The sequence below is a fragment of the Lepisosteus oculatus genome, chromosome 6, assembly GCF_040954835.1.
Source record: "Lepisosteus oculatus isolate fLepOcu1 chromosome 6, fLepOcu1.hap2, whole genome shotgun sequence".
NCBI lineage: Eukaryota > Metazoa > Chordata > Actinopteri > Semionotiformes > Lepisosteidae > Lepisosteus > Lepisosteus oculatus.
In genome coordinates, this window is record NC_090701.1 from 49,687,123 (window position 1) to 49,715,118 (window position 27,996).

At 36.1% G+C, this 27,996-nt stretch overlaps 1 protein-coding gene and 1 long non-coding RNA gene across 3 annotated transcripts in view; one reads left to right on the forward strand and one right to left on the reverse strand.

Moving 5' to 3' along the window:
* nsmaf (neutral sphingomyelinase (N-SMase) activation associated factor) overlaps nt 1-13,572 on the reverse strand; it is a 40,733-nt gene extending 27,161 nt beyond the window's left edge. Inside the window, exons 1-11 of one of the 2 annotated variants that reach the window (XM_015353686.2) lie at nt 13,466-13,572; nt 8,895-8,984; nt 8,306-8,384; nt 8,157-8,221; nt 8,038-8,074; nt 7,309-7,359; nt 5,340-5,411; nt 4,985-5,032; nt 3,372-3,424; nt 2,922-3,051; nt 628-699 (exon numbers count right to left, since the gene is read on the reverse strand). In XM_015353686.2, the coding sequence (XP_015209172.2) occupies nt 628-699; nt 2,922-3,051; nt 3,372-3,424; nt 4,985-5,032; nt 5,340-5,411; nt 7,309-7,359; nt 8,038-8,074; nt 8,157-8,221; nt 8,306-8,384; nt 8,895-8,984; nt 13,466-13,503 (735 nt within the window). In that variant the 5' untranslated portion in view covers nt 13,504-13,572. The remainder of the gene's footprint in view (nt 1-627; nt 700-2,921; nt 3,052-3,371; nt 3,425-4,984; nt 5,033-5,339; nt 5,412-7,308; nt 7,360-8,037; nt 8,075-8,156; nt 8,222-8,305; nt 8,385-8,894; nt 8,985-13,465) is intronic. The other variant, XM_015353687.2, reaches the window with a different exon arrangement.
* Nucleotides 13,573-14,423: 851 nt separating this feature from the next.
* Nucleotides 14,424-22,693, forward strand: LOC107078130 (uncharacterized). Its single transcript, XR_001479117.2, has 3 exons — nt 14,424-14,622; nt 20,609-20,685; nt 22,492-22,693. It is a non-coding gene; the product is annotated as an uncharacterized lncRNA (long non-coding RNA).
* Nucleotides 22,694-27,996: the final 5,303 nt, after the last annotated feature.

Sequence of the window (27,996 nt, forward strand, 5' to 3'; positions counted from 1 at the left end):
CAGCCATTGCTTGCTGGGATGGGCTCTGGCTCGCTCACAATTCTATATTGGACAAAGTGGCTAGAAAATGGCTGGATGTCTTAATATATACAACACATAAAACATAATGCTGTTGTTATAGGTATACAAAGGCATATTGCTGTGCCCAGTTCTCCATCCATTTGCTTCTATACAAAATATAGAGACAGTGAGAGGTTTATTCAAATTGGGCCCAGATTAACTCAAAGCTCCACCTAGCAATCACAAATTACAAATCAGTGACTGATGGAAAGTTTCCACGGAGCTGAAAAAAGAAGCATTAAGCCAAATGCAAAGGGTTTGAAGAAACTGATTGCCTTGCTACTTTCTGTGAAATGGATATTTAAAATTAATTAGTTTCTGCGAGAAATAGGCATCACTCCAGATTAAGATACAAACATATGGTAATTCACACAGCAACCAAATTGTAATTATTTCTGACATATCCACTGAACGATTCTGAATGCAACATGATGGTTCCACAAAAGCAATCTGATGGAAATGTATCTGCATGCAACATCAATCAATATACAGTAGATGCTTCCCAGTTACAGCAAAACTATACACTGATGTTTAGTCAGATTTAATGCAGACTGTATCTACACTCACCAATGGTCTCAGACCATGTCTTCTCTTGTAGATGCGCCTCACACTGTGAAGCTTAATTTGTACCACAGGTTCCTAAAGGTAAACATGGCAACATTTAATATAGTTCAGGTGGGTATCTGCATCAGCATGCGTAGTCTGCAAAGGAACAAGTAATAGGTTTATTCCATGCTGAAAAGAGAAGAGTGAAAACACAACATTTCGGCTATGAAGCCAAAGGGCAAAGGCTTCACAGCCAAAATGTTGTGTTTTCTCTCTTCTTTTTTTCAACATGGAATAAACCTAACATTTAATATACATGTATTTCAAGACACCGAAGGGCCAGAAGTGTCCATTCACAATTAAATACAATGCTTCAGGCAAACCTAAACCAATGTGTATACATTTATAAGTGCTTAAACAATTAACAGCCAAAATCTTAACAAATGGAAATTGAGAAAAAGTGGTCTTTAAACAAGCTTAAATAGTTGACATTAGGAGAATATAATGTTACAAACAAGTGAAAGTCATTTGGCCCATTTAGGTCATTTAATTGTAAAAAAATATTTTGTCTGGTAAAATAAGCCAATCCTGTTTTTTTTATTTTATTTTGAGTCACGTTTATTATAGTTTATTTCCTTAGTCTGTACTGATTGCTATGTTTTAATTTAGCATCCATCCCACTGAAACACTAGACTTCCTTTCTACTTGAAGATTTTTTTTATTTTTAGAAATGCAGTAACATCATATACAGTAAATGCTACCCACACACACTACAGATCATACATTTTGATCTTTAAGCAATACACGGTTTTCAATTTAGGAGATCAAAGGGATTTTTATAACTTATTTTAAATCCCTGACAACGATTGCATTTATTTAATCATTGAATGCATCTTCACTGGCATGAACAGATATTCTCCACTTTAAAAAAATCATAAGAGTATAAGACAGGAGACACAGTAGCATTGCAATTAGTGCTGCTGCCTCACAGCAGCTCCTCAAGTCTTAGGTCCTGGGGTTTAATCCTGGACTGACACCTTGTCTCTGGAGTTTGCATGTTCTCTCACATTCAGGTGAATGGCACAGCTGCCTAGTACCCTGTGCTTCTGTGATAGGCTCTGAGTACACTCTCACCAGGGATACGGCTTTTTGCTAGTAAGGTACTGTAATTAATAACCCCACTGGGCAGAATTTTTAATTGCATTATCGGAAAATATTTCCATCAAGGATTCTTCAGAAACCAAAGAATTAACTTTGGAAAATATACGATTATGCGAAAGAAACATCTACACTTTCACTATACACTGTTGTTGGTTGCTAAGAAAAAATAATACATTTCTGCAACATTACCCCTTGTTTTTCAATAGTACAAAGATCAATTTCAGCCATCTCTACTATTCATAAAGGTTGGAAAGCTTTTTCAAGGCACTGTATTTTGGGAAAATGTTTTTAATATTACATCAATACCTTTTTTCCTACCATTTTATTGGTACTTTGCAGCAGCATTCGCTAAAAGTACATCTTAATGGTTATTTGTGGCCTCCTAATTTCTTCGTATGAATACCAAAACATCCATGACAAGATGCGAGCCATATGAAATTTCCCATTTAATAACCATAGCAAATTTGGCTCAGTTGTAACGCATAAAACATATTTTCAATTTGACATCTACCCAGAGACAGAATCTGAGTCTTACTGTAATTACATAATGCTTCAGTCACCACAATAAAAGCACTGGCCTGAATAATTAAAGAAGTAACTAGAAAACGCATTTAGCAATTTAACTCCATCCCACAAATGAGTAGTAAAGTCAAAGGCTTGGCTAGGCATACTTTGTCAATTGCCTTCCCAGAACTCTCCTGGATTCCCTTTCCTTTTATACTGAGAAATAACATGAAACCACAGATTAGAGCAAGGAGTCTCCACATCTGAGCCAGTCAAATGCCTCTGTTGTGCAATTTAATTTCCCTATGAACAATTTCAGATTTTCCATTTTAATGTAAATAATGGTTTATAACAAGACAAGAAAAAGTTTAAGAATGATTATATACAAATGAAGGTGTTTTATATAAATTAAGGCTGTCTCGGCCAGGGTGGACCCTTCCCTGCGCCTGTTGCTTGCTGGGATAAGCTCAGGCTCCCCTGTGACCAGGAAGTGCTTACAAAATGGATGGAAGGACAGAACATGACAACTAGCATTGTGAATGGCCCCTTTATAACTGAGACTGGTCTATTTACAAAAAGGCTATAGTCCATCTGTTCTTGTGCATAAAAAAATCTTTTATCGTTTTTTTCAGCACAAGAAAATGACTCACTGGATAACCGCAGAGTGGCTGAAAGTAGAGGTTTTCATCAGTTATACACACGTGTCCTGGGTTGGTCACTAGCGGATTCACCATTTCAGCCTCGCATTCCATGTGAGGCTTCTCAGAAACACTCTGAAAGCTTAAGACAAAAGGACAAGAAAAAATGACTTTTTTAGAAGTATTTTATACAAATTAAGGTGTGTTTCCTCTAATGTTTCCTCAAAAGTTTCCTTTTTTATTCTGAGTCTAATGATATAACAATTTAACGTTTTTAATTTAATAGCACTAAAATACTCAGTATTTTGTTTCAAGATGAGTTTATGTGCACTCTTTTCCAAACAGGATTAGACTGTTTAAATTTAATCCCTATCATCACTGCTGAAGAGATCAAGCACTCCTTAAACCAGCTAGCTCATCCTTCCTCATGACAAAAGGAATGTATAAAAAACAAAACAATACCTGTTCTTGTCAAAAGATGTTCTAGCTAACCGTGACTGCAGATTGGCAGCAATCTAGAATACAAATAAAATTTATTTTTTCTACAGCAGTAATGAAATAATTTTAAAATGTAGCTATCACTGTTACACAAAACCCCAAAACAATTGAGGTACAAACATTGAAAATCTTCATCTGGTTTTACAGCTTAAAGATATAAAAGTTGAATGTCTCAGGCTATGAACATACTGGTTTAGACTAAACTATAAGGGACCTCATGGGGAATAAGGTGCATGAGCATGAATTAGTCTTATTCTTATTTTCAAATATGTATAATGTTGATGTATGTTTATATATGTGGATTTAAAGGATGAAAAATGGAAAAAGTCCTTGTTCTACAAAAATAAGACCATTATCTCATTTATGTCTCAGTGTACAGTACCTTATCCCTTACTTATCTTACTTATCCCACTTTCACTTAATACTCAAAGACAAGGGATGTAAGCCAAAAAAGCATATGCTCAATTAGAAATGTACACTTTACAAAAGCACTTCATTTTATTCTTCCGTAAATAAGCTATACTTGCATTAGCAAAGTCTTTTTTTCTTAATACACCACTGGCTATTTGTCCTACATGAAGACTTTATCTTTATCAAATAGTCTGCTACACAATCTGGTCATGGTATGCTTTCTATAATGCCTTTACTTGTTTGATTGCTGGGCTCCTTCCCAGATGTTCTCCATCCAACTGGTTTTGCACCGTAATCTTTTAGAAATTAAAACTGCATTTCTTCATGTATCTGTTTACCATGTGTTTAAAGCATTTCTTCTAGCCTAATCTGGTGCATTAGCCTTGACTAAGTTGTAAGAAGATCACCTTCTTTTGAGAGCACAAAATATGATATCGGTATGACATGGCTAACCAAACAGAGCTGATGGCAATTAATCATACGGTAGCTTCAAAGCTTGCAGCGCCTGCTTAGCAGAGAACACTTATGTGGTATCCTCCATATCCTCTCACTTGATACGGAAAATCTTCCTTTGCAGATACAACATCAGCACTTTAAGTGCCTCTTGTATGTTGTCTGTGTTTCAGCCCTGTGAAGTAGGAACAATGATGCAATGTAGACTGTCTCGGATTGGTTTCAGAGTTGATGTTGCAAATCTCAAAAACCTGCTTCCTCACTTGGGGTATTTGCACTGGGAGCTTGCTGGTGAAGACCTTTGGCCTTTACAATATAAGTGTTCCTGCACACTAAATCCTTAAACTCTTTAAATCTTTAAAGCCTGAATAAAATTGAACTGCTAAGACCCTTACTGGAGTTGAGGCCGTAAAGAGGGATACTTTTGGTTTGAGATTATGGCACATCCATTACTAAGGGATTTCTCTTTGAATATCATATACTGTACTTTAAACTATATGTCATGTCATGATACCAGGCTGGGTGACCTATTTACTACACCTGCTGCAATCTGTCACTTTTTGCATCAAAAATATTTTCGTTTTAAATGTAAATGTAGCATCTTATTTTACAGTACTAACACATCAGGATAACCGGCTGGTATGACATGATCTCAATAAGAGCTGTATTATATCTCATAATCATCATAACATTCCGCAAAGACAATGACTCACCATGGCAGTTTGATCTCCCAGCTTGTCAAGACAGGATGCTCTATGCAACTACGAAAGCAAAATATTGGCCATTAACAGAACAAGGAGTGAAACATCTACCAACTCAACACAAAATAATTGTCAAGGTGGCAACAGTTTGAATACATGTGAATACCTTTAGAAAAAGAAAAAAATACTAGAACACAACCTATTGTTTTTCATCCTACCTCTTTTTTTAGTAGTACTACATATAAGCAGTAGTTGTAGCAGAAGTTAAAGAAATTCTCAACACGACTTTACGGACTTGTGATTCCAACATGACTTTTCCTCATTGTTATAACTACTCTAAATGGAAACTACTACAAGAAATACATACCTGAAGCAACGTTTGCGCCACATCTTCTGTTTTGCTTGAAACTTCAAGTTGAAATATGAAGGCTCTTTCTCCCTAAGTTCACATAAAAAGATATATTTGTAACTGGAGCATTGATTTGCATAGTAGAGTTCTAAACATTAACATTATAACATGAGGTGAATTACCTCTGGGTTACCACAGAGAACAATATGAGAAAAAATTAACAACATAGTTCCCTGTTATCAAACAACACAGTAAGCTAATCTGCACAAATGTGGCTACAAATGTGCAATTAAACATGCAAGAAAATGTTCTTTGTACCTCTAACTGTTTTCCTCATTTATATCTGCATAAATACAAAACTATAAGAATTTAGAGTGACATAAGATTGTTATGAAAATTCTGGGTCAAAAAATGTTTCCCTTTGAAAGTGACACTAAGTTTAAAAATTAAGTTGTGCTAAATTGATAATTAGGAATAATGAAGAATAATAATTCATATGAAAGAGAAATGGGCACGACAGCATGAGTATTCAGACCTTTTGCTGTGCAAGCATTCATTTTTGTGCACAAAGCTGAGTGACCTCTATCTGTAAGCAATAAAAGCAGTTCATATAATTTCAGAATAAATGTGTGTATCTAAGGCTCCTCAGTCAAGCACTGCATTGGAAGCCAAACTTCAACCATGAAGGTGATTTCAAAACAACTGAGGGATAAAGCTGTATAAAGGTAGCAGGACAAGGGTAAAAAAAAAACATTTCAAAGACCTTTAATATCTCTTTGAGCACAGTGAAGTCAATCACTGAGAAATGAATAAAACCCAAGCACTGCCTAGATTAGTCTATCCCTTGAAACCAACAGCCAGGCAAGGAGGAAACTGGTTAGAGATGTCACTATGAGGCCAATAACAACTTTCAAAGAGCTACAGAGTTCAGTGACTGAGTTGGGAGAAAATATGAAAGGATGAACAATATTCCTATCTTTCTACAAAGTACACTCGTTTGGAACTGAAAAAAAAATTAGATCTAACATGAAGTTTGCAAAAAAAGGCCTAGGTCATAATGCAAAAAATGTGGCAGGAGGGGTTGTGGTCAGACAAGACAAAATTAAAAGCTTTTTTGTTTAAATGCGTTACATCTACTACAAACCCAAAGTACTGCACCACAAAGTCAGCACAATCCCTATTGCCAAACATGGTGGAGGCAGCGTTGTTATAGTTCTATTTGTCATCAGCGCAGACTGGGAAGCTTATCAAGACCAATAGAAACCTAGATGAAGCAAAGTGCTGACAAATCTTAGAACAAAACAGGCTTCAGACCTAAAACTGGAACAAAAAATTCACCTTTGAATTTTTGAATGTCCTACATGTAAGAACATCTAAGTTTTTGATTGGTTTTAAGACAACCCTGAATTGAGCTCCACTGAATCGGTGGAAGGACTTCACAACTCCTGTCCATAGGTGATCCCCAAAAAAACTCGATAGAGCTTCAGCAAATCTCCCAATAAGAATGGGTAAAAAGTGCACCAAATTGGTGTGCAAAGTTTGTAGAGACTCACTCACAAATTCTTGTGGCTGAATTCAAAGCTCTGAACACTTAATACACCACATTAATGGGCACTGAGACAGACTTAAATAAGATGGGGTGGCACTGTGAATGGGGCTGTATTTAACAGGACAATTTGCACACTTGTGTAAAACTGTTCAAAAGGACAAATAAGAGAAGTTAAAGGAAGATAAAAAGGGAATCAACTGTACTAGAATTAACTGTTGTAAGGAACCTATTAATCAAGTCAAAAGAATCAAAAGAATAAAAAGCTATATTCCTACAATTAACTATATACACTGTTTCAAACTGTATTTGTGTCTAGCATAAATTTATGTTTCCAAAAAACTGTGTCCAAATAAGTACAGTACTGGTCTGTGGTAACAAGTTTTCTTAAAGAGATTGTTTCTAACACTCAGCAGTAGTACTAGAAAAGATCACACTTACTCTTTCAATCTTATAAGGAGCTACAATATTGTCTTCTTTAATGAAGTAAACCTAAAATAAGAAAACATGCTTTAGCTCACAATCAGCATCTTGAAAGAACATTGTTCAAATTAGTCCCATTGCATGCAGTTCAAAACAGTGGTGTGCATCCCGCCAAGAAACATTTTGTGGTGTAACATCATAAAAGGGTACAGCTTCCTATCATTAAAAAGTAACCACACAAAAGTCAAAGTATATTTTTAAGATGTGTTTCTTCTATTCCAAGAAAAAAGCTGTTCTTCTGGTAGGGACAGAAAAAATATTATCTACTGTATATACACTGAGACCATTGAACAGTATTTCCAGAATCATGAAATAGAGGAGATCTGTTTACTGATGTGACAAAAAGGGTTATTTTGCGACTGTGCCACAAATGGAAACACTACTTATATTTTATAGATATACAACAGTTCTAAAAGCAAGTGTATATTTCCAAAACCAGTCTTTATTTTTAAGTGGAAAGTTTTCTGCAGCATGCTCCGGCTTTAAGTGCCTCATGCAGTTAGTATACAGATTATAACATGTATTATAGTTTATAATATATAATATGAGATATAACACTTGTGTATTACACCCAATAAAAAAGCTCAAGGCATAAACCAATTAAATTGTCCACATTATTTCAGAAACTCATTTTAAGAAAAACTATAAAATGCACATACATTTTCAGACTTGCAGATGTTATCTTACCTGTCGGCACACAACAAGTAATCCGCTGAAATTAATTCTGAAAAACAAAAAAATATCGATTGATGTTTCGAAATGATGACAAAGTGCAGCTGAACTAAAAGCATTCACAAGATACTTACTCATTGAAAGGATTTTGAGCACTCTCTTCGATTGCTTCAATTTTGCTACAGTCTCTAAGAGGTATCTAACAAACAAAAAAAAAGATTTTAAAAACTAAGTGGATATCTTTTACACACACCATTTGGAGGAAATGTTAAGCATACTGTACCTTTAAAATAGGTTCAGCTACCGGTTCTGGCTCAAAGATTAGGGATTTTGAACAGATTTTGAGAGATCCTCTAATTGGCCTGGAAACAAATATATTGGACAATAAATTTAACTTTAAAGAAAGAAAAAATGGAAAAGAACTTGTATGAATGATTTTTGAAAGCATTTTTTTTCAATAACTTCATGAAAGGCTTCATCCATTTAGCATGTGAAGTTGATCGTATAGTGTATTAATAATACTTAAGTAAATTAATATTATTGTTGGGAATGCACATCAAAGAGAGAATTCCAGCTTACTGTGCTTAACCTTACGGGGATATTTGTGTATACTGTGTACTACCAGTGACAATAAATTGTAACCATGTTTCTTTGTAATAGAGCTCTACAAGAAAGAAAAATGTAAGGTTTCAAACCACTGACCATCTGTCAAGTATGTGATCCCCTCACTTTTACCACAGCATTGCTCATTTAAACATAACAAGGCCAGCATGCTTATTACCATGTGAAATGCTCTAGAGTTACAGGTCCATTCATAATATAATACAGAAGAGAAAGCTTTTGGCATAGAATACACTGTTCATTTCAATTACCTTTTCTGGGCTGTAATATTGCTAGTCACATGGTGCGCTGAGTGCTGTTCAAAATAATATTCCTCCAGATCAAGTAGTAACAGGGAAAACCTGAGAAGAAAAGCAAAAACAGTTTAAATCAAATATTTCTTGAAAAACTAGTTTATTTCCACCACCGACTGCAGATGATCTGTGTTTATCAGAGGTTCTGGATTCTTCACAAACAAAGTCCATAATAAAGCCGATGATAAAATCTAATAAGGATTTTAAAGATTAGATTATTACTGAAGTCTAAGATGCTCTTTTTCTTGCGCTTAAAATACTGCTGTACTGCAAGTTTAAGAAACAGAGTTACAGTAGGTAAATGTGAGGCACATGAGAAATGTCTGGTGAGGTCTTTGAATTCTCTAGCACAGTTCCAGTGAGGTGGACTCAAACAGTCTATATTATTTATAATTAACAACACAATGTAAGCACAACGGCCTACAGACATAAGATTCTAGAATTCTACCCTTGTAATCTGAAAACAGTATTTACATAAACGGGCATAAGAAAACAAATGAGCATTCAAAAACAGAACTAAGTCTCCCTTCCTTCAATGAAGCCAAAAGAGAATGAGAAGTAATCTCTCTATTCTAAAAATGCAAACCAAACCAAGAGAGAATATTTTTTCAGAGTGAGGATTCCATAATACAGGAAACCAGAACAAGCAGCAATCTCTCGATAACAATGTTCAAATTACATAGCCAGAATCTGGCCTCCAATACCTATTAAAAAAGGTCTTCTCGTCTGGCACATTTTAAAGTAGAGGAGGGTGACAGTGAAGTTACTTCTCTCTGTATCTTCTCCTCTTCTTTCCCATATCTGTATTCATGCTGTGCCCTATTGTTGCTGAATGCTCTAATTACTTGCCATTTAGTTCATTAACCAGAGTAAAACACCAGAAACCCCATTGACCACATGTTTACCTGCCTCTTTGGCAGCTAAAGAAACACCTCAGACACCCAATGCATTTTTGTTTTTTTGAGTAAGGCCTTGAGTAGTGCAATCAGGATGTGAGCTGTAGCTAAACTTGGATAACACTGGGCTACAGCATAATAATATCTTAACCTAGGGAAATTTGGAATTTTGGGACATTGACCTTCAAATGTGCATACAAATGATAATTTAAATATTGTCATAAACCTTAGTCACCACACTGCCAGATTGCAATTTATTTTTTCATACACTAAGGGAGTTGGGTGACCACTCGCAATCAGTGTCACTTTGACTGGAAACAGGGAAGATGTTCTAGTATGAAGATTGTTCTGAAAATTCTTTATACGATTTTCTTCTCATATAAATGAACAGCTTTTGATAATTGTTTCCTTCCTTGGCTGTATTTTGCTGAGAATGTCCCGCAAACCCTATCAGTGTGACTGGCAATATGCCTCTGCATATGGCATGCTCCATTAAATTGTGTTGCACTCAGACATTTTCTTCTAGTTTGAAGTGAAGAAAGATTCCTTTACTGAAACTGGAATGATACACACAGAGTGCATATCCACTTACACAGGGTCCCACAGTAACGATCAACGATTAATTTTACTTTTTCACAGCAGACGAATATGAACACAAAACACAATTGGCACCCCTCCCTTGCCCTTAGCTGCCCAAGAGGAAATTGGACAAATGTGGAAGAAGTACAGTACATTTATTAACTAAGAATTAAACACACAATCAGTTGTAAACTGTTATATATATTTACTGATGGAAAAAAGAAACTCAACACCTCCTCCTCCACACTCTGGCCCTCCCGTCTGCGTGGAACAGGCTGAAGAGTGACTCGCCCGTGAGAAGGACCTGATGCCACTGCTGACAAGTCCATCGCAGCCTCTGTCTGGCCCAAGCCAGTCGGGTATGACGTCTAGGAGGTGTGAGCAGAGGGCCTCTGACAGGTCGCCATGCTCTAAGGCCAGCAGCATGGAGCCTCACTGTCCTGTCACTGATGTGGGCATTGTGTCTACCGGCAGTTTCAGCAGCAGTACAGGTGGCAGATCTGAAACGATCTCTCAGATGGGCCAGTCTGATGTGTCGGCCCTGCTCTGGTCTGGTCACTCAAGGGCGACCAGATCTTGGACTGTCATCTGTCCTGCCGGTCTGCTGAAACCTTCACTGCAGTTGGGACACAGTGGAGCGGTTTACACATGATGTCTGGCAAATTGTCTGGCAATTTGAGCCAAATATGGAATGCACAGAAAACTGACTAAGTTTGGCCTTTTTCTTAGGCCTAAGTGACTTTCTTAGGCCTTCTTAGTGACTTAAGCTTAAAACAAATTGAAACGTTTTTGTTAAAGTACATAAGGTAAACCAAAGTATTCTCATTCCAGAAAATATTGCGTTTCTTTTTTCCATCAGTATTTACAATACATCGATTTAAGCCTATTCCATCCCAATTTATACATCAATACAGTAATGAACATTATTTTACAAAGCACTTTTCATTATAAATGATCACAGTATACTAAAAAGAGAAAACAGTTTAATAGAAAGACTCAAGCAAATGGCACCAATATTCTGAAATCATATAATCTACACAAATGCCAAATTAATTAATTAATTAATTAAGAGCGATTAAAGGCATGAATTAAAAACAGAAACTTATTTTAATTACTGATCTCACAGAGAAAGTATGCCAAAGTCTAGGTACAGTAGGTGCACAGCAGGCAAAGGCATTATCACCTGCAGTGTATAGTCCTGTAAATGGGAAAAACAAGAGACCAGAATCAGAGAGTGCAGCTAAGGATGCAATTTATGAAGGCGTCAGAAACATTAGAGGTAATGATCCCCTCCTAATATAAGGGGGAAAGTTAAAATAAAGTATTTGTAAAGATTTTTTTCCACAGTGTGGCAAGTATGCCATTGTAGCAGCTGGATCTGAGTGAAACAAAATCGTGGACTTCCGCATCAGGCATCGACACAACAGGACTAAAATGAGCAAAATTCCTAAGGCAGAGGAAAGATATCTGACTGATATGCTGGGCAAACAGCAGATCAAAAGTTCGAAGGGTCATAGAAGTCATCAACATTTTCAGTTAAACACACAGCTCCATAAATAGACATGCTTAGACAATCAGAGTTTTGCAGCTGATGCAGAGAGCTTAGTAACTGAGATCACATTACATCATGGATCAGCTGCAAAAAATACTTAAGGATTTAAGGTTAATTCTTGTGGAACAATAAAAGAAAACAAATCTGTATTTGTAACGAACGCCTGACAAATTCACATACATTCAATATACACCTAACTAGAAATCCGTACCTTATGTAAAGTACAACTACAAAATATTGAAATCAAGAGTACTTAGGCTACTATTAGGTTGTCATTTATTCCATGGCTACAGCATTATTTCGAAATGTTAAACAAAACTTATTAACCTTTAAACTCTTAAAAATGAGTCACTGTTTTTTAAGACAAGTAACACACACACAAATACTGATTAAATAAAATTCAATATCTGCCATCATAATGTCATTGTTTACAACTGTCCTTTCTACAGCTTAGCACATTTTAATGTCTAGATTTCTGTAGACTTTTAAGTGTAAGAACATTTTAAAAATTACCATAGTTTGTGTATTGCGGTGCAAACACAGAATCTTAAGATGCAACAGACACATTTTAGATTCAGTGTCATGTTACAGTACATGAATTTAGGAATTACATATTTGACTATAGTGTTTGAATAAGAAAGGAAAGCAAAGCTGAAAAGCGTTTAAGACTACACCAAGGAAATTGCAGGTGCTGTAACATCTGTCACAAAATTTGAAAACAAAAGTCAAATTAAAAACATGAAAAACGTGTTCCCATCATTCGAGATGACATGGTGCAAAAACAATCACCTTATACGTACACAAAACTACACAAAACAGCATACCAATTAATTGAGAAGCTGGAAATCGATTTCTTGTAAGTATACAGACGAGAAAAAATAACAATTTCATAAAAATGGGAAAGAAAATAGAATTATACAGTTATAACTGTAAGAAAACTGTTTAACTAGCCTCTGATTTCTTAATAAAACACCGAATCAACCATTAAAAACCTATACGCAATTTAAAATAATCTGAGATCAAACTAAACATTTTAGAGTCTGTGCAAAATTATAATTAAATCAAAAGCTGGACTGATACCTCATCTCATCTCAGTCATGCTATACTTGCTCAGTGACCTCAAGACCGAGAAACTATTGTTTAAGTACTGTAAGCATCTGTGACCGGACTTAACGCGTTTCTTGGAAGCTTGCCGGAATGAAATCAATGTGTAGTGTAAAAAAGCCGAACATTTTCTGAAAATAAGACACACATAGAGCAAACGCGAAATAGTATCAGTGGCCTAGTTCAAGCTCACAAATCCAGGAGGCTCGGTTAATATACGTCTGAAGTAAAAGCGCTCTGAACAGGAAGCTCTGACAAGACGCTGCCGGTCTGTACATCAAAACATGCGAGGAGAACGATGTATTTCTACAATGTTATTTATTCAGCCACTTCATATATTCTGTCAGGTGCAGCGGGTTAAATGTTTTCCAGCTCACTTTCATGATAAAATCACAAACCTTTCTTTGGATCGTTCTTTCTTCTGTATAAAAGCCATTGCATACACCCCGTGGCATTTGTGAGTCAAACACAGGATGTGCAGGGTAAACAAGGAAACTGACAGCGAAACCCAGTAGCAGCTTAGGGTGGGCAATACGTCTGCAATACCAGTTAAAAAGACAACGTACACAGAGCAGGAAATATCGGACCTATATCCGTGTCACTATTTTACAGAAGCTTTCATACAAATCACTGATTCAGATGGTTTCTAAGTACTTTGAGGTTTTGAGGATCCCATTATTGTTTTGTTGTGTTTGGAAGTGCTTTTTAGTACTTCCTCTTGTAGGTTACATATCAATGTTCACCTTAAAGTAGACATACTGTAGGCTAACATTATTGGTAATTTCCTGCTCCAGGCGTAAAGTTACAGAAAATGAAGGTATCTGCATGAAAATTTAGAATCTCATGTAAATAAAATAAATCCTTATGAATTAATGCAAATGCTCCAAAGGATTCCATAAGAAATCTTACAAGGGAACCTACTGTACAATTCAAGAACTAAGGAGTGCCTTAAGATGTCCTGCAGGACTATGAGGGGACATCATTCAAATATTCAAAATCCTCAAATAAATGGACATAGTCAACCCAGTGAACTTCTTCAAAATGAACAGTGAAACACAAACCAGTGAACACAATTAGCTTCTAACTATCAAAAAGGCAGGTGGGCCACATTTGTAATCTGTCTTAGGTTCTTGAATATCAAGTTGAATATATTAGGTATATATTTTTATTTTATAATGTGACAGAATGCAGGAAATGTTGAAGAGAAATGGAAAGAGCAAAGAACCCTTACCTTCTAGTGGCACAAAATTACAAACTAACTAAACTTACGGCAGCCCAGTGGTGCAGTGGTTATCTGCTGTCTGTGCTATCTGTGTGGAGTGTGTGTTCTATCCATGTGTGCATGGATGTCCTGCAGGTACTCCTGTTGTTTCCCACAGTCCAAAAACATGCTGATAGGTTTCTGGGAGAAGTGCCTGTGTTTGTGTTTGAATGTGTCCTGCGATGGACTGGAGTACTGTCCAGGATGTATCATGCTTTGTGCCTGTTGCTTGCTGGGATAGGTTCCGGTCCCCCTGCAACTCTGGATTGGATGAAGTGGTTAGAAAATGGACAGGTAAACTAAACTTTCATTAATGTACGTTGTCTATCTGTAATAAAGCATAAATCCAATGAAGCCCGTGGAGCAAAAGCTGTAACCACTTTAGGAAGTAATTTGTTGATTTCATGATTTGTTGTGATCCGGGTAATAAAGGTTTGGACAAAAATCTTTATTATAAATCTGCTAAATCTTATGATTTGTGCATTTCATTTTTGTGCATTTGGGACAGACACATGTTAAACAATTTATTTACCGGGCATATTGATTAATAGAACATAGTAAAATAATCCTTTAAAAAATTGTGTTGCAATTTAAATACAGTAATAGTAAACATTTAATAAAGACTCTGTATTTCAGCTAACTGAATACTTCAGTGTTCACATACTGTACGTCTATGAGAATACCTTAAATCATAATAAAGTTGAACAAGATGATACGTTATGTAAAAGAATTGCAGAATATAAAATAAAATACTGAAAATATAAAATTTGCAGAAGGTTCCACTTTATTTCTCTTTCCACATCGAGGTGTAATTCATGAAATTCATGAATTATGTAAAGCGTGAAAACGTATGTATTTTGGTTTGCATAAGACAGCTTGTCACCAATTTGAATAAATAAAAAATAATAACGTTCTTTATTTGGTGTATCGATCACTGGCAGAAAAATAATCAACTAATATGTTTTGTTTTGTGTTGTTTTAAACAAATGCAATTTAATTTGTAACAAGATCAAACAAAATTGATTGATTACTACAGTCTGACCTTAGAAAGTAGAGTAGATTTTCTGTGCTTTACCATGAGTGAAATCAAGAAAATACAATAATACAATAAAATACTCACAGACTTGTACTCATGAGAGTTCTAGCCATACAAAGAGCAGAAGGAAAGAAATGCTTTGATGTCACAATACTGTCTCTTAAGCCAAACATACAGTATATTGTATTCGCAAGTAAAAAACATGAACAAGCTTCTGTAAGATTGGAAAAGTTAAAAATGAGTTTTAAAGCTTTCTTTGACACTTTTTCCTGACTGTTATGCACCTGTATGCCTGACAGTCACTCAGTTTGTGCACTATGTGTAGTTAACATTTTCAGTCTGTTGCAGGCTTACACTTATACCTGTATTTCTGAAACTATAAATTATGGATTATAATAGATTGAACTCTCCGTTTATGTGACAATCAGATGTGCTCCGGTCTGAGTGCAAATTTTTGTTAGAACTGGTTCTTAAAGAAAGCACTGATGATTATTTCACATAGCTGTAATTACAGAAAATCTCTCTTTCCACCAAGTTAAATTGGAAAAAAGGGCATTAAACCGTAAAGTCCATGGGCCTCCATTTGGTGAACTCTCAGTTAATTAAGATTGAAGAGGCTTACATTGTCTGTAATTCTGTATAATTAATTTAAAAGTCATGATTATATTTACATGTCATGATAAACCTGATTTGAGTAGTATACTGAAAACAGCAAAAAACATATATAATCAATGTAAGGTAATAGGTAATCAATGTAAGGGGAGATTATATAGCAGACTATATTAAGTGCTATAATTTGAAAACGTCACATTTCAAAACCTAAATATGTCCACGATTTCCATCTGTTAGCATTTCCTATTTAGAAATTTGCTTATGGAGTATCATTGCTCATATTTTAATGCTTCATTTTCACTAGTTCCTTTTTCTTAATCTAAGCCAATCACAGTCTATACTGTACTACCTTTCTTGCTCTATTTTTCATTCAGCTTTATTTAGCAAAAAAGGGTTTAATTAAAATTGCATGCAGGGTCTCGTTTCAAACACACATACCTGTATTAACAAGAAAAACTCATCAACAACAGTGTTTAACAGCCTTCTGCCTTCGACTAAAGTGTTGTATAATTATGAATCAGCTGTTCTTAACAAATTCACACCAGGTGGCAGCAGCAGTTTACATTTGAGAAAAAGTAAAGATCACACTTTTGCCATCAGGTATGAATATAAAAGACGGCAAAATTAAGTCTTAGAAACTTTGTATGAATGTTTTCTTTCAGTAAAATCTTTTTTGCTTTAATGGCAAGGATTGTGTCGCATTCAAAATGAAAAAATTATCATTGTCCCATTTGCAGTATGCCCATTGTGGGACTTTTTATTAGCCATATACAATTTCTTGCATTAGGAATTTGTCTTTTCGCATATTCCAGCTTGTTCTTCATGAGACACAGACACACAGACAAGGAGAGAAGCTTGGGGTCACAGCGCAGGGTCAGCCATTGTACAGCACACCCGGAGCAGTTGGGGTTAAGGGCCTTGCTTAGGTGCCCAACAGAGTAGGATTCCTCTGCCTGCCGCGGGATATGGGAAAGAGACGGAGCGCCCTTAAGAAAAGGGATTACAATCATGACACTTTTGTGCTTTTTCTAAAAGTATTCTTAAATATATCATGATTTATCAGAGATGTGTTTATAACTTCCAGGCTACCCTTAGATACCATACTTGGCGTCTGAAGTTTGGAAATTATGAGATACAAATGATTTTCTCTCTCAGAACCATACTGTGTCATTTTAAATTAACTGAATGCCGTGAGATATTATGGTTGTACATACCGGTAGGAACAGATTTCTGTTGATGAACAGTGTGATTCTATAAGAACCATTACAAAATTAAATGACGACAGACGCCCACAACCCACAGCTTTGTTTCTCTGCAAAGGGAGGAATAAAAAGTTAAAATGTGCCTTCAGTTCTCTGGTTTATATGCACTTTGTCATAGGTTCTGATTTACAGTATGCTTCAAGATTGAATCTGAAGAAGTCCATTAGGCTGACATAGTCAATAGTTTGAGGTTTTGAACACTTAAATCAGGTCTCATTGAATCTTCTCTGTTCAAGACTAAAAAGACTAAATTCTCAGAGCAGGTCATTCTTTTAAGCCTGGAAATGCATCTTGTAACTAATTTCTGTGCTGCATCTGGAGCAGCAGTAGCAGCGGAGCGGTAGCACTGTGGCTAAGGATCTGTGCATGTGGCTGGAAGGTTGCCGGTTCAAATCCTACAGCTGGCAGAGGAATCCTACTCTGTTGGGCCCCTGAGCAAGACCCTTAACCCGACTGCTCCAGGGGTGCAGTACAATCACTGACCCTGTGCTCTGACCCCAAGCTTCTCTCCCTGCCTGTGTCTCACAGAGATGAATTCCTAATGCAAGAAATTGTATATGGCTAATAAAGTGATCTTATGTTATCTTATCTATTTTGTAATAGGATCAAGATCAATCGAATCTTGAGTTTTTTCAAAATCATTTTGACTTTCCTTTGCCTATTCTATAGTGTTGGCTAATCCTCCTATTATAGTATCATCTGTGAACTTGACCAATTTACTAAATGTTGTAGAATTTAGATAACTGATATACTCTAAATTAGGGGGGGCAGTGGTAATCATAGAGACCTCTTAATATAATCTATTTTATTAGGTTCTCTAGTTACCTAAAATGTGTCTCCAGACACATTTATTTCCCTGAATCTGTACTATCTGTATGCTAGTTTTCTCTATTCACTCACAAAATGATTTAAAAAGACACTTCCTACAGTACAGTTTGTGTATTACATATTTGTTATTCAATCCAGTTACTGTTGCACACATTTACATTAGCATAAGAAAGGAAACAAATAAGAAGAGGACTATCAGTCCATCTAACCCATTTATATTAGTAGTTAGTTGCTAAATGATCCAACCATTTCTTGAAAGAAGCCAGGGTATCGGCTTGTACTTAACAGTATGCAGTTTCCACTTGTATGTCCTCTGTTTTAGGATTTATTTTTTTTATTTTGAAAAAGTCTACTACTGTAGGTTGACACCTGCAATATGGCGTTTTCTGAACTTTATGTTTTGAAATTAGAAGGAATGTGCTGTGATATGTGCCATTGGTGAACTATGAAATTAAATATACTGGGTATAGAAATCACCACCCCTTTCAAAATGTGTACAGTACCTTTTGTTGTATTCTGAGAATAAAAACAAATTAAATTAGGCTTGTTCCATTTGTATGTACACACAGTAACCCACATTAGCCAAGTGAACATTAAATTCTAAAACATTCTGAAAATTAATTAATATTAAAACAGTAAAATACCTTATTTGGATAAGTGAACACCCCCCTTACAATTGCATTTGTAAACTTTCTCAGGTATAACCAATCACCTTACACATCACACAACAAACTAATTGGCTCCCACCTGTGATCAACTGTGGTGATTTTGATAAGTTCCGAATAAAAGCAGCTGTTTCTAAAGGATTCCACTGCTTGGAAGTGCTTTTTAAAGCAAAGAATCCACTATGGGCGGAAAGGTGCTTTCAAAAGAACTTCAAGATAGTTGTTGAAAGGCACAAGTCAGGAGATGGGTATAAAAAGATTTCAAAGGCTTTCCGTATCCCATGGAGCACAGTCAAGACCATCATTAAGAAGTGGAAGACGTATGGCACCCAGACCTTGCCTTGATCAGGCTGTCCCTACAAACTGGATGACCGAGCAAGAAGGAGACTGAAAAGAGAAGCTATCAAGAGGCCAATGGCAATTAAAGGCCTGATGCTTGTTCTATGGCAAAAACTGGTCATTGTGTGCATGTGACAAAATATCACAAGCGCTCCAAAAATCTGGTCTGTATGGGAGGGTGGGAAGAAAAACGCCAATCCTTAAAAGCCACATCAATTTTGTTTATGTTTTGCTAAAAAGCATCTTAAAGGTGCTGTGGTCAGATGAGTCCAAAATCGAACTTTTTGGCTGGAAGGCAAAATGGTACATCTGGCGGAAACCCAACACATCTTACCATCCAAAGAACACCATTCCTACAGTAAAGCATGGTGGTGGCAGCATCCTGTTGTAAGGGTGTTTCTCTTCAGCTGGGGCTGCGGCACTTGTCAGGATGGAAGGGAAGATGGAAGGTGCAAAATACAGGCAAATTCTTGAAGAAAACCTGCAGCCCTCGGCCGGGAAGATGGTTCACCTTTCAACATGATTATGACCCAAAGCACACCGCCAAAGCAACTGTATAGTGGCCGAAGGACAGGACGGTGAATGCCTAGTCAGAGCCCCATCCTAAATCCCATCGAAAATCTTGGAATGACTTGAAGAGTCCATCAACTGTCACCACGCAGTTTGTCTGAGCTTGACCAATTCTGTAAGGAGGAATGGGCAAATATTCCTCCCTCTAGGTGTGCAAAGTTGGTATGTATCCAAACAGACTCAAGGCTGTAATTCAAGCAAAAAGTGCTTCCACCAAGTATTAACTCAGGGGGGTGTTCTCTTATCCAACCCAGTTATTCTACTTTTTTTCAGAAGTTTTGCATTCTTTTTTCACTTGGGTGTTGCAAGGTACAATTTGTAAATAAAAAGGGAAAAAGTCTGATTTTATTTGTCTTTTTTGGGGCTTTAGGGCAACAAAAGGTGAACATTTTAAAAGGGGGTGGTGACTATACCCACTGTATATAACAGAATTATGTCATTTTCTGAATCCAGCAGTATAAGCACAGAAAAAAGCATTGTAATGAGGGTAGGAATGAAATAATTTTTGTGGTATATTTTAAGGAAGTGTGACCTGAGTAATTAGTTGATTATTGTTTGAGTTGTTCACATTGTCCCCACCCTGTCTCCTTGGTGATAAATCTTCAACAGACTATGAAGGACTTTGCACCCCTCACTGAAATATGACATATTGACTCAATTACAAAACCCTTGTTGAAAACAATGCTGTGTCTATTACTGACAGTCAACATAAGCATTTGAGAAAGCGAGCATTTTCCACAATGAAATAATAATTGGAGGACAAAAAGCCAAGGAAATTATATGGCAGTTTCTGGGAGATGTTCAGTTCTTCGCTATCCATTATCATTTGCTCTCAGCAATTTTCTCTTTAACAAATATTTTAATTTCACGCTTTTTTAAAGTTTCCATGTTGCTGTTATATGAAGATTAGCAGAATGCAAATGCACTTCCAGTTTGTGTTGTTTTGAATTGCACTATTTTGGTTACAGGGAATATTGAGGGAACAAGCAACATGAACCACAAGGTGGTTTCTCTAATGAAAGCTACATAAAAGTTTGGCTATACAGTAAGTTAAATTTCTTGAATAATTCAGGGTGGCAAAGCATTTTTATAATACTAAGGTACAGTATAGGCCTATACACTACATACAGTACATTTGCTAATGTGTCCATATCTGTAGACTCATTCTATGTGTTGTGGAGCCATGTCCCACTTTTCCTTAGTTATAATTTTATATGCTTATTTTCTTTTCATAGATCTTTTCCTGTCAGTTAAGACTATATGTTAATTGTTAAATCAATTTAAATTATCAGTGCACTGCACTACTCTTTTTCCACAATTCTATTGATCCAAGAAATCTGCAGCACCTAAAAAAACTAAAAGAATGCAAAGTATTTAAACTGCAAAACATACTGTACCTTTTGTAACTAAGTGGGAGGTAAATCAATACATTCCATGGTCTGTTTCTCTTTACTTTTGCATCATTACAGCTAACTTTCCATGCCATTAACTTGTAGAATATGTATATCATTTAGACTGGTCAGTTTGGAATGGCAACTTCTATATTTATGCACTTGATATATACTTTTTAAATCAACAAAGTCATTGTGCCTTTTAATGTATAATATATATATAGGAAATTATATGTTATTTGCTTTTTAAAGCATTTAACATTTTACAGTAAAGGATAATCAATATAAAGGGAAATTATATGTTGCAATATTCAAGATGTAAAGGAACACCACAAGGATCTGTGTTTTAAAAGCCAGCATTTTTCCAATTCTTTAAGTTTTTGGAGATCCCTGTATTGCAGTGAAGAATTCATGATTGCTTCATCTTTCACTGGTACATAGAAGACAAATTAAATAGTATCAATTTACATTGTACTTCTGACAGCTAATAAAAAGTAGAGACAACTTGTCTTAATGACATTTTTCTCACTAAACCATATAATTAATCTCTTAAATTCTTTTACTCCCTGGAAATACATTTTGAATAGATTTTAAATTTTCTTATGATGACTTAGCATCAGTAGATGACTATTCCTCAAAATGAAAACTACTGTACAAGCTGATATTATCTATAAGGCTGGAAAGTTTTGTTCTTGGGGAACATGAATGCTTCAGTGGTTTTTAATAATGAGAATTTTGTCCAAAGCATCAATAATAGCTTTGTAATGCTGAAGTCTGCTCCAGAAAACCACCCATCCAGGCACACAAGGGTCCATAAATTGATCTCTAGGATGAGAACTATAAGAAATAAACAAATAGGTGCAGCACTGGAAGAACTTTGGAATTACCAGTGTTAACAAAAACTGGTACAGCTTCTAGATCAGTTGTGTCAAACATAATTCAACTGTTGCCTGGGCAAGCCAGAAGTGATTTAAATGTACTTCAAGCAGACGATACACACCATAAATTATTGAAATAAGAGGCACAACCATTATATACTGTTCCTTGTAAGTGTTTTTCAGCAATAACTCTCTTTAAAATTAAAGTAGCAATCAATGTATCTAGAAGGAACAGGTAAAGGTTTATTTCATGCTTTCAGCATGGAATAAACCTTCATCTATTCTCTTGCAGCCTATATCCCTTGCATGCTGATGCAGCTACTGTACGTACTTGAACTTCTTATTTGTATCTAAATGTCAGTTTAGCAAAATGTAATCATTACCCATATTTTAAATATCATAGCGGTGATTACTGTACACTGTGTGAATCTGTTCTGTTCAATAGAATTTTGATGGCACATCTCATTTAGCAACTAACAAAAATAAATGAGCAAATATATGTATCCACCATTCTGAAATTATCAGGTGGAACTGTACACACAGATCTCAAAGTGTCCATTTTTTCCCTCCATTTTTGTGCAGATCTGTGACATCATGAAACAGGGGCACTGCTTTTGGATAGAAGCAGAGAACCACAGGAGTGCTGCATATCCAAGACAGATACAGCACCATCACTAAGGCAATAGCAGTAAATTATCACAACCCAAAGCATGATCTTTTTTTCGTACTACAAACCACACATGCTAGGTGGGTCAAATGGTCCCCATCATTTGAAAACATTGTGTTGCGGTATGATGTTCTTCTCATGTTTCATAATAATAAATGAAATACAAACAAAAATGTATTTCAACATATTTAATTCAATGGACTGACATTCCATCTAGGATGTACCCAGCTTTGCTCCAGTTGCTTGCTGGGAACTGCAGCTCTGAATTGAAAGAAGTGGCTAGAAAATGGTAGATGTATTTCAAGCTGCTATTAAAAACAATTCTTTGGGAACAGTAATAATTTTTACAGTGTCTATCACAACAATAACCTACTGCTTCTACACTCAGTGTTCTGCGTTTAGGTTTTTCAGAGGATAATGATGCTGATTTCACTCCAACATGCTGTACTTTGTTTAGACGACCAACTTCTGTTCAGTTACTGTACATCACTCACACATGTTTATCCTATTGCAAAAACACCAGTTTTGAATACTTGCATGAAACACCAGATGGCAGTAAAACTTAATGTTTCATAAGCAACATGCTCAGTACAGAGAAATTATGGATTCCTTGTAGCAATTGTGCATCTTTCTTTCTCATGTACTGTAATTTAACAATAAGACAAAATTGATTATATTAAAATCAGCATCCCTGTTACATCTTACAACTGTCATAATTGGTCAAAGGTCTGTACGAATGTAAATGAAGGAAAGGAAGAAAACAACTATCTGAAAGCCACACATTTCTGGTAATTTTATGTTTGAGATTTTATGGATTTAAAACTATTGTATTTGCACATCACTACCCAGTAGTATACTTGCATATTTTCTTTAAAAAGTGACAAACTTTTCAGGAGGATAGTATTTTAAATTCTCTACCTGATCTGTTTCACTGTGGGGCTGCTCGTGCATAATGGCAGCAGCTCATCACTCGGGTGTTTGTGTTGCATTTCAGTGGTGGATGAAATGCGTCCCTTCCCATACAGTATGTAATAAAGTTTCTCATGATTCCTTGCGTTTATTATAGCACTTGTCATCCTGAAGTATCCCAAAATCAAAGTACTTTACGTATCGGATGAATTCCCCTGAAACACCTGTGACAAATGGCAGCCGTTATACTACACAACAGAGCAGGTGGAGAAGTGGAAAATTATTTCACCGGCTGAATTGAGGGGGAATTTACTGTAGGAAAGCCAGGTTTTGCCAGCCCTGAAGCAGAACTTAGCAAGCACACTGTGGGGTGCTTTGAGATTTATAGTGTTACATAAATGCATTGTTTTCATTATTATAATTGTCCCTTATGATTTTTTTTATCTTGTAAACATAACATACAATTTTTGCCACAATTAATAATCATCTAGAACAAGTTAGATGTATTTCTAATTCAACAAAGTCAGAATGCTCTTTTAAAAATACTTACCAGAAATTGAATGTTATTTGCCTTTTAATTTAAATTGTATATTATTTTCTTTTCTACTGTTATGTAAATATTGTCATAGTAATCAGGTGTTCTAGTTAGACCCATATTTTTATATAATCTTCCATGGTTACCTATTCTTATGTACAGTAATAGGTTTTTAAAGTAGAGGGTAATGAATAAGCAACTTAAAGGTAAATGTACAGTACTTTGCTATATCGTGTACCAGATCTATTTTGCCTACCTGTAACCATCAACGGAAGTTATTGTTATTTAGGTAGATATTACTCTTTTTTTCTGATGCACAATATAAGAACGTGCAGTTCAAATGTTTCAAACGAGAGATCTTTGGGCTCGTCAAGCCTGGTAGTTTCACAGTGTGGGAGCTCGGATGGAGCTGCAGATGTCGCCGGTTTAAATCGATATTTTTCTCAAGGGAGACAGAAGATCAGTATGAGGTCACTGTGGAAAAGAATATAATTCCTTTTTCAGGCGAGTTTACAAGGGTCGAGAGACGGGTGTAAGCTGATTAATTCTACATGGCGAAAAAATCCCGTCCTAGCTCAAGAACGATATATACATTTCTAAAACAACCAACAACACGTCTACGTGGGGATCTTATATAGCTGCTCCTCTGAGCGGGAGTCACTGCGGGCCGTTAATTTATACTTGCGTTCCCACACGGCTATCCAGGGGGTGAGAAGCGAACCAAATTCCTGTCCTTTGAGACCCTCTAGTGGTGACTAGCGGGATTTCAATTCGCTGTGTCAGTAGTAAAAAAAGTAATTGATTAATTAGGATTTCATCTCGCTGTTTCTTGAAATAAACCAGTGCATCGTCTGCAAAATCATGGCTAGGTAACTTAAAACTGTAAAAACGCACGTCTTACATGATTTTAGGACATACTGTTTATGTCAGTGATATGATTGTTCTATGGAATATATTTTTGAAAACAAAAACGGTGGTTTTAAAGGCCAGATGTTAGGCAAGTACAATCTGTTATAGCTCAATCTACTGTACCTCTCACAGATGACCATTCTTTCTGCAACTGAAGTTCTGTACTCAGTATTCATTTTAAGACTGCTGTGTTTAATCGTTTTGTTCTCATGTTTGCCTGATGAAATTCCTGTTACAATCAAATTAGAATTCATGGGTTTTACATGGAAGATTTATAGCAATGCAGTTTTTAAAGTATACCTTAAATATGGTCTAATAGTAGTTAAGTGATGATTTTTGCATGTCTAAAAACGGTCCCACAATTTGTATTCTACATTGCAACACGTTGTATTTCTGTATTTAGTAAAGCACATATGTGGGCACTCTCATAAAAAGGTTGCTCCCACAGCAAATTCTGTTTGCTTTAAGCAACATACTTTCATTTTAACAGGAGTTTTCATTCATCAATGGATTAAACCATGCAAATGTTAACTATTATTTGCTTTTTTATTAATTATAAAAAATTAACAGTACCTGACAAAAATGTTGTCAGAAAAAAAAATCTTTATTTTTGCCCCTAAAATCTTATTTTCTAGAAGGTCAGTGCAGCCATTTCACCTAACTGAATATTGCAAGGTGGGAGAAAATGACTCCATATATAAAGAAAAGTGACACACTCTGCAGAATGTGCTGTTTAAAATTTATGCTTTTCAATTCACCTCAAGTTGATTAAACAATTTCACCAGCTGAAAGGAGATCGTAAATTCTCTATAAATACCAAGCTCTGCAATATTATACCAACTAATTCTTTTTTCTTCACATATATATCTGCTATGTAAGGTCTGTCAACTAGAATTTTATATTTAACCATTTATTTATAGCAATATCAGGATCCATTTTAATATTTTCACATATTCGCATTGTAGAGTATGCCTAAAGAACCTACTTACAAAGTGGTTTGCCCCATGTTTGTACTAGCTTAAGAGGAAAATATTCTCCTATTGGGTAGAGACAAAATCATTTGAATTTCATGTCATGTACAGTATGATTATAAAGTTGTTATTTTTATTTAGTGTTATTTTAATTAAAATATGTGAATAGTTAATATTAATATTGGGGATATGCAAATATATACAGTCGGCACTGTTCCACTTAAAACACTAGTCAGGGTGACTTTCATACAGTATGAGCAACATTGAATGAATTGTATGAATCAATTACTCACCTTACAATATTCATTTTGATCACATTTTAAATACAGTATAACATATTTACTGTAAGTTAATATTTTTAATATTAAGCAGCCATATCAGGCTGCAACTCACAACTGGCAGCCCACTGTACCTCAGCAGGTGTGAGCCTGGTCAGTACCTGGATGGGAGACCTCCTGGGAAAAACTAAGGTTGCTGCTGGAAGAGGTGTTAGTGGGGCCAGCAGGGGGCGCTCACCCTGCGGTCTGTGTGGGTCCTAATGCCCCAGTATAGTGATGGGGACACTATACTGTAAGAAAAGGTGCCATGCTTTGGATGAAATATCAAACCAAGGTCCTGATTTTCTGTGGTCATTACAAACCCAGAGTGTGTCTTGAAACGAGTAGGGTTGTTACCCTGGCATCCTGGCCAAATTTCCCAATCATAGCCTCCTAATAATCCCCATTAATATATTGGCTTCATCACTCTGATAGCTTGTGTGCTGTGAAAGTAATGGCACACTATGGCTGCTGTTGCACCATCCAGGTGGAGGCTGCTGGTAGTGGTGCAGGTGAGTCCCCATTATCTGTAAAGTGCTTTAAGAGGAGTATCCAGAAAAGCACTACAGTATATACTGTAAGTGTGAGCAATTATTATTATCATTTATATTTTTTATCAAACCATGAATGATCTAACTGAACAGTTTTAGGATTATGGGAGTTAAATGGCAGCAAACTTTGCAAAGAAGAAATAAAAACTTATTTTGATTACTTAATCAATCCAATCACAATGCGTTCTATTCAATGTTCTCACTTTACGTTTTACGTTCTTTTTCCTGACATTTTTTTTCCTGACATTCATCCTCCATCTTGTTCAGTCAAGGGTCATTATTTCTCAGGGGCTGATATCGATGTTGCATGTCTTCATGTTGGCTTTCTCCATATCTTTGAAATGCTTCTTCTCTCCTGGCCTCCTCTGATGCCATTGTCTTGGCAAAGCATGTTCTAGGAGAGTCTGGAGATTGACTTAACCCAACTGAGATGATGGCGAGTGACCATAACACCAGTGCTTGTGGTGCCTGGTTGGGAGAGCACACTAAAGTTGGAGCATCATATATCCAGTAATCTCAGGTCACAAATGTAGTACAGTATGTCTTTCTAAATAGTCATTGTCTACATGAGTGACCTGATGTTCAAGATCCCAAATTTTAATATATTTTTTTAACATATTGTAGCGAATTCAGGTTCCTGGGCTTGTGCCCTCACCGCTCCGGCCCCAGTTTGTCCCTCACTGCATGGGCTCAAACCCGGGTCTCTAGCGTCACCACTCAGCAGGGGTCTTTCCGACTGAGCTAGAGAAGACCTTCCTCAGTCCAGGCGGCCAACATCCCTGTTATGCGCAGGGGTGCATTCTTTACAATATTGAGATGTGTTCTCTGGGTGATACAGTATATAAAATGGGATATACTCTAAATAGGCAGGTCCCTCATACTGTATATACTTCCCTTTTCATAAATAGAAACTACCAATTTTCCAAACTGTGATTTCAATTACACATTGATTACAATTTTCGAAAAACACAGTGCACTTGCTATTTTTTCAGCTTTTCTATTACGCTCCAGAAGATATCCCACAGGGTTTCACATTGAAAGTTTAATACTGGTTAATTATTATTAAATATAACAGTGATAAAACAAATGAAGTTATTCCTGAGCATTAGTTGGGGCCCTGTAGATGACCCACTATTTAATAATGAATTCCAATAACATTTCATTTGGAAAATGTGTACTGTACTTTCCTATGAAGGAAACTCTTGTAAATCAGGACACGGCAATGACA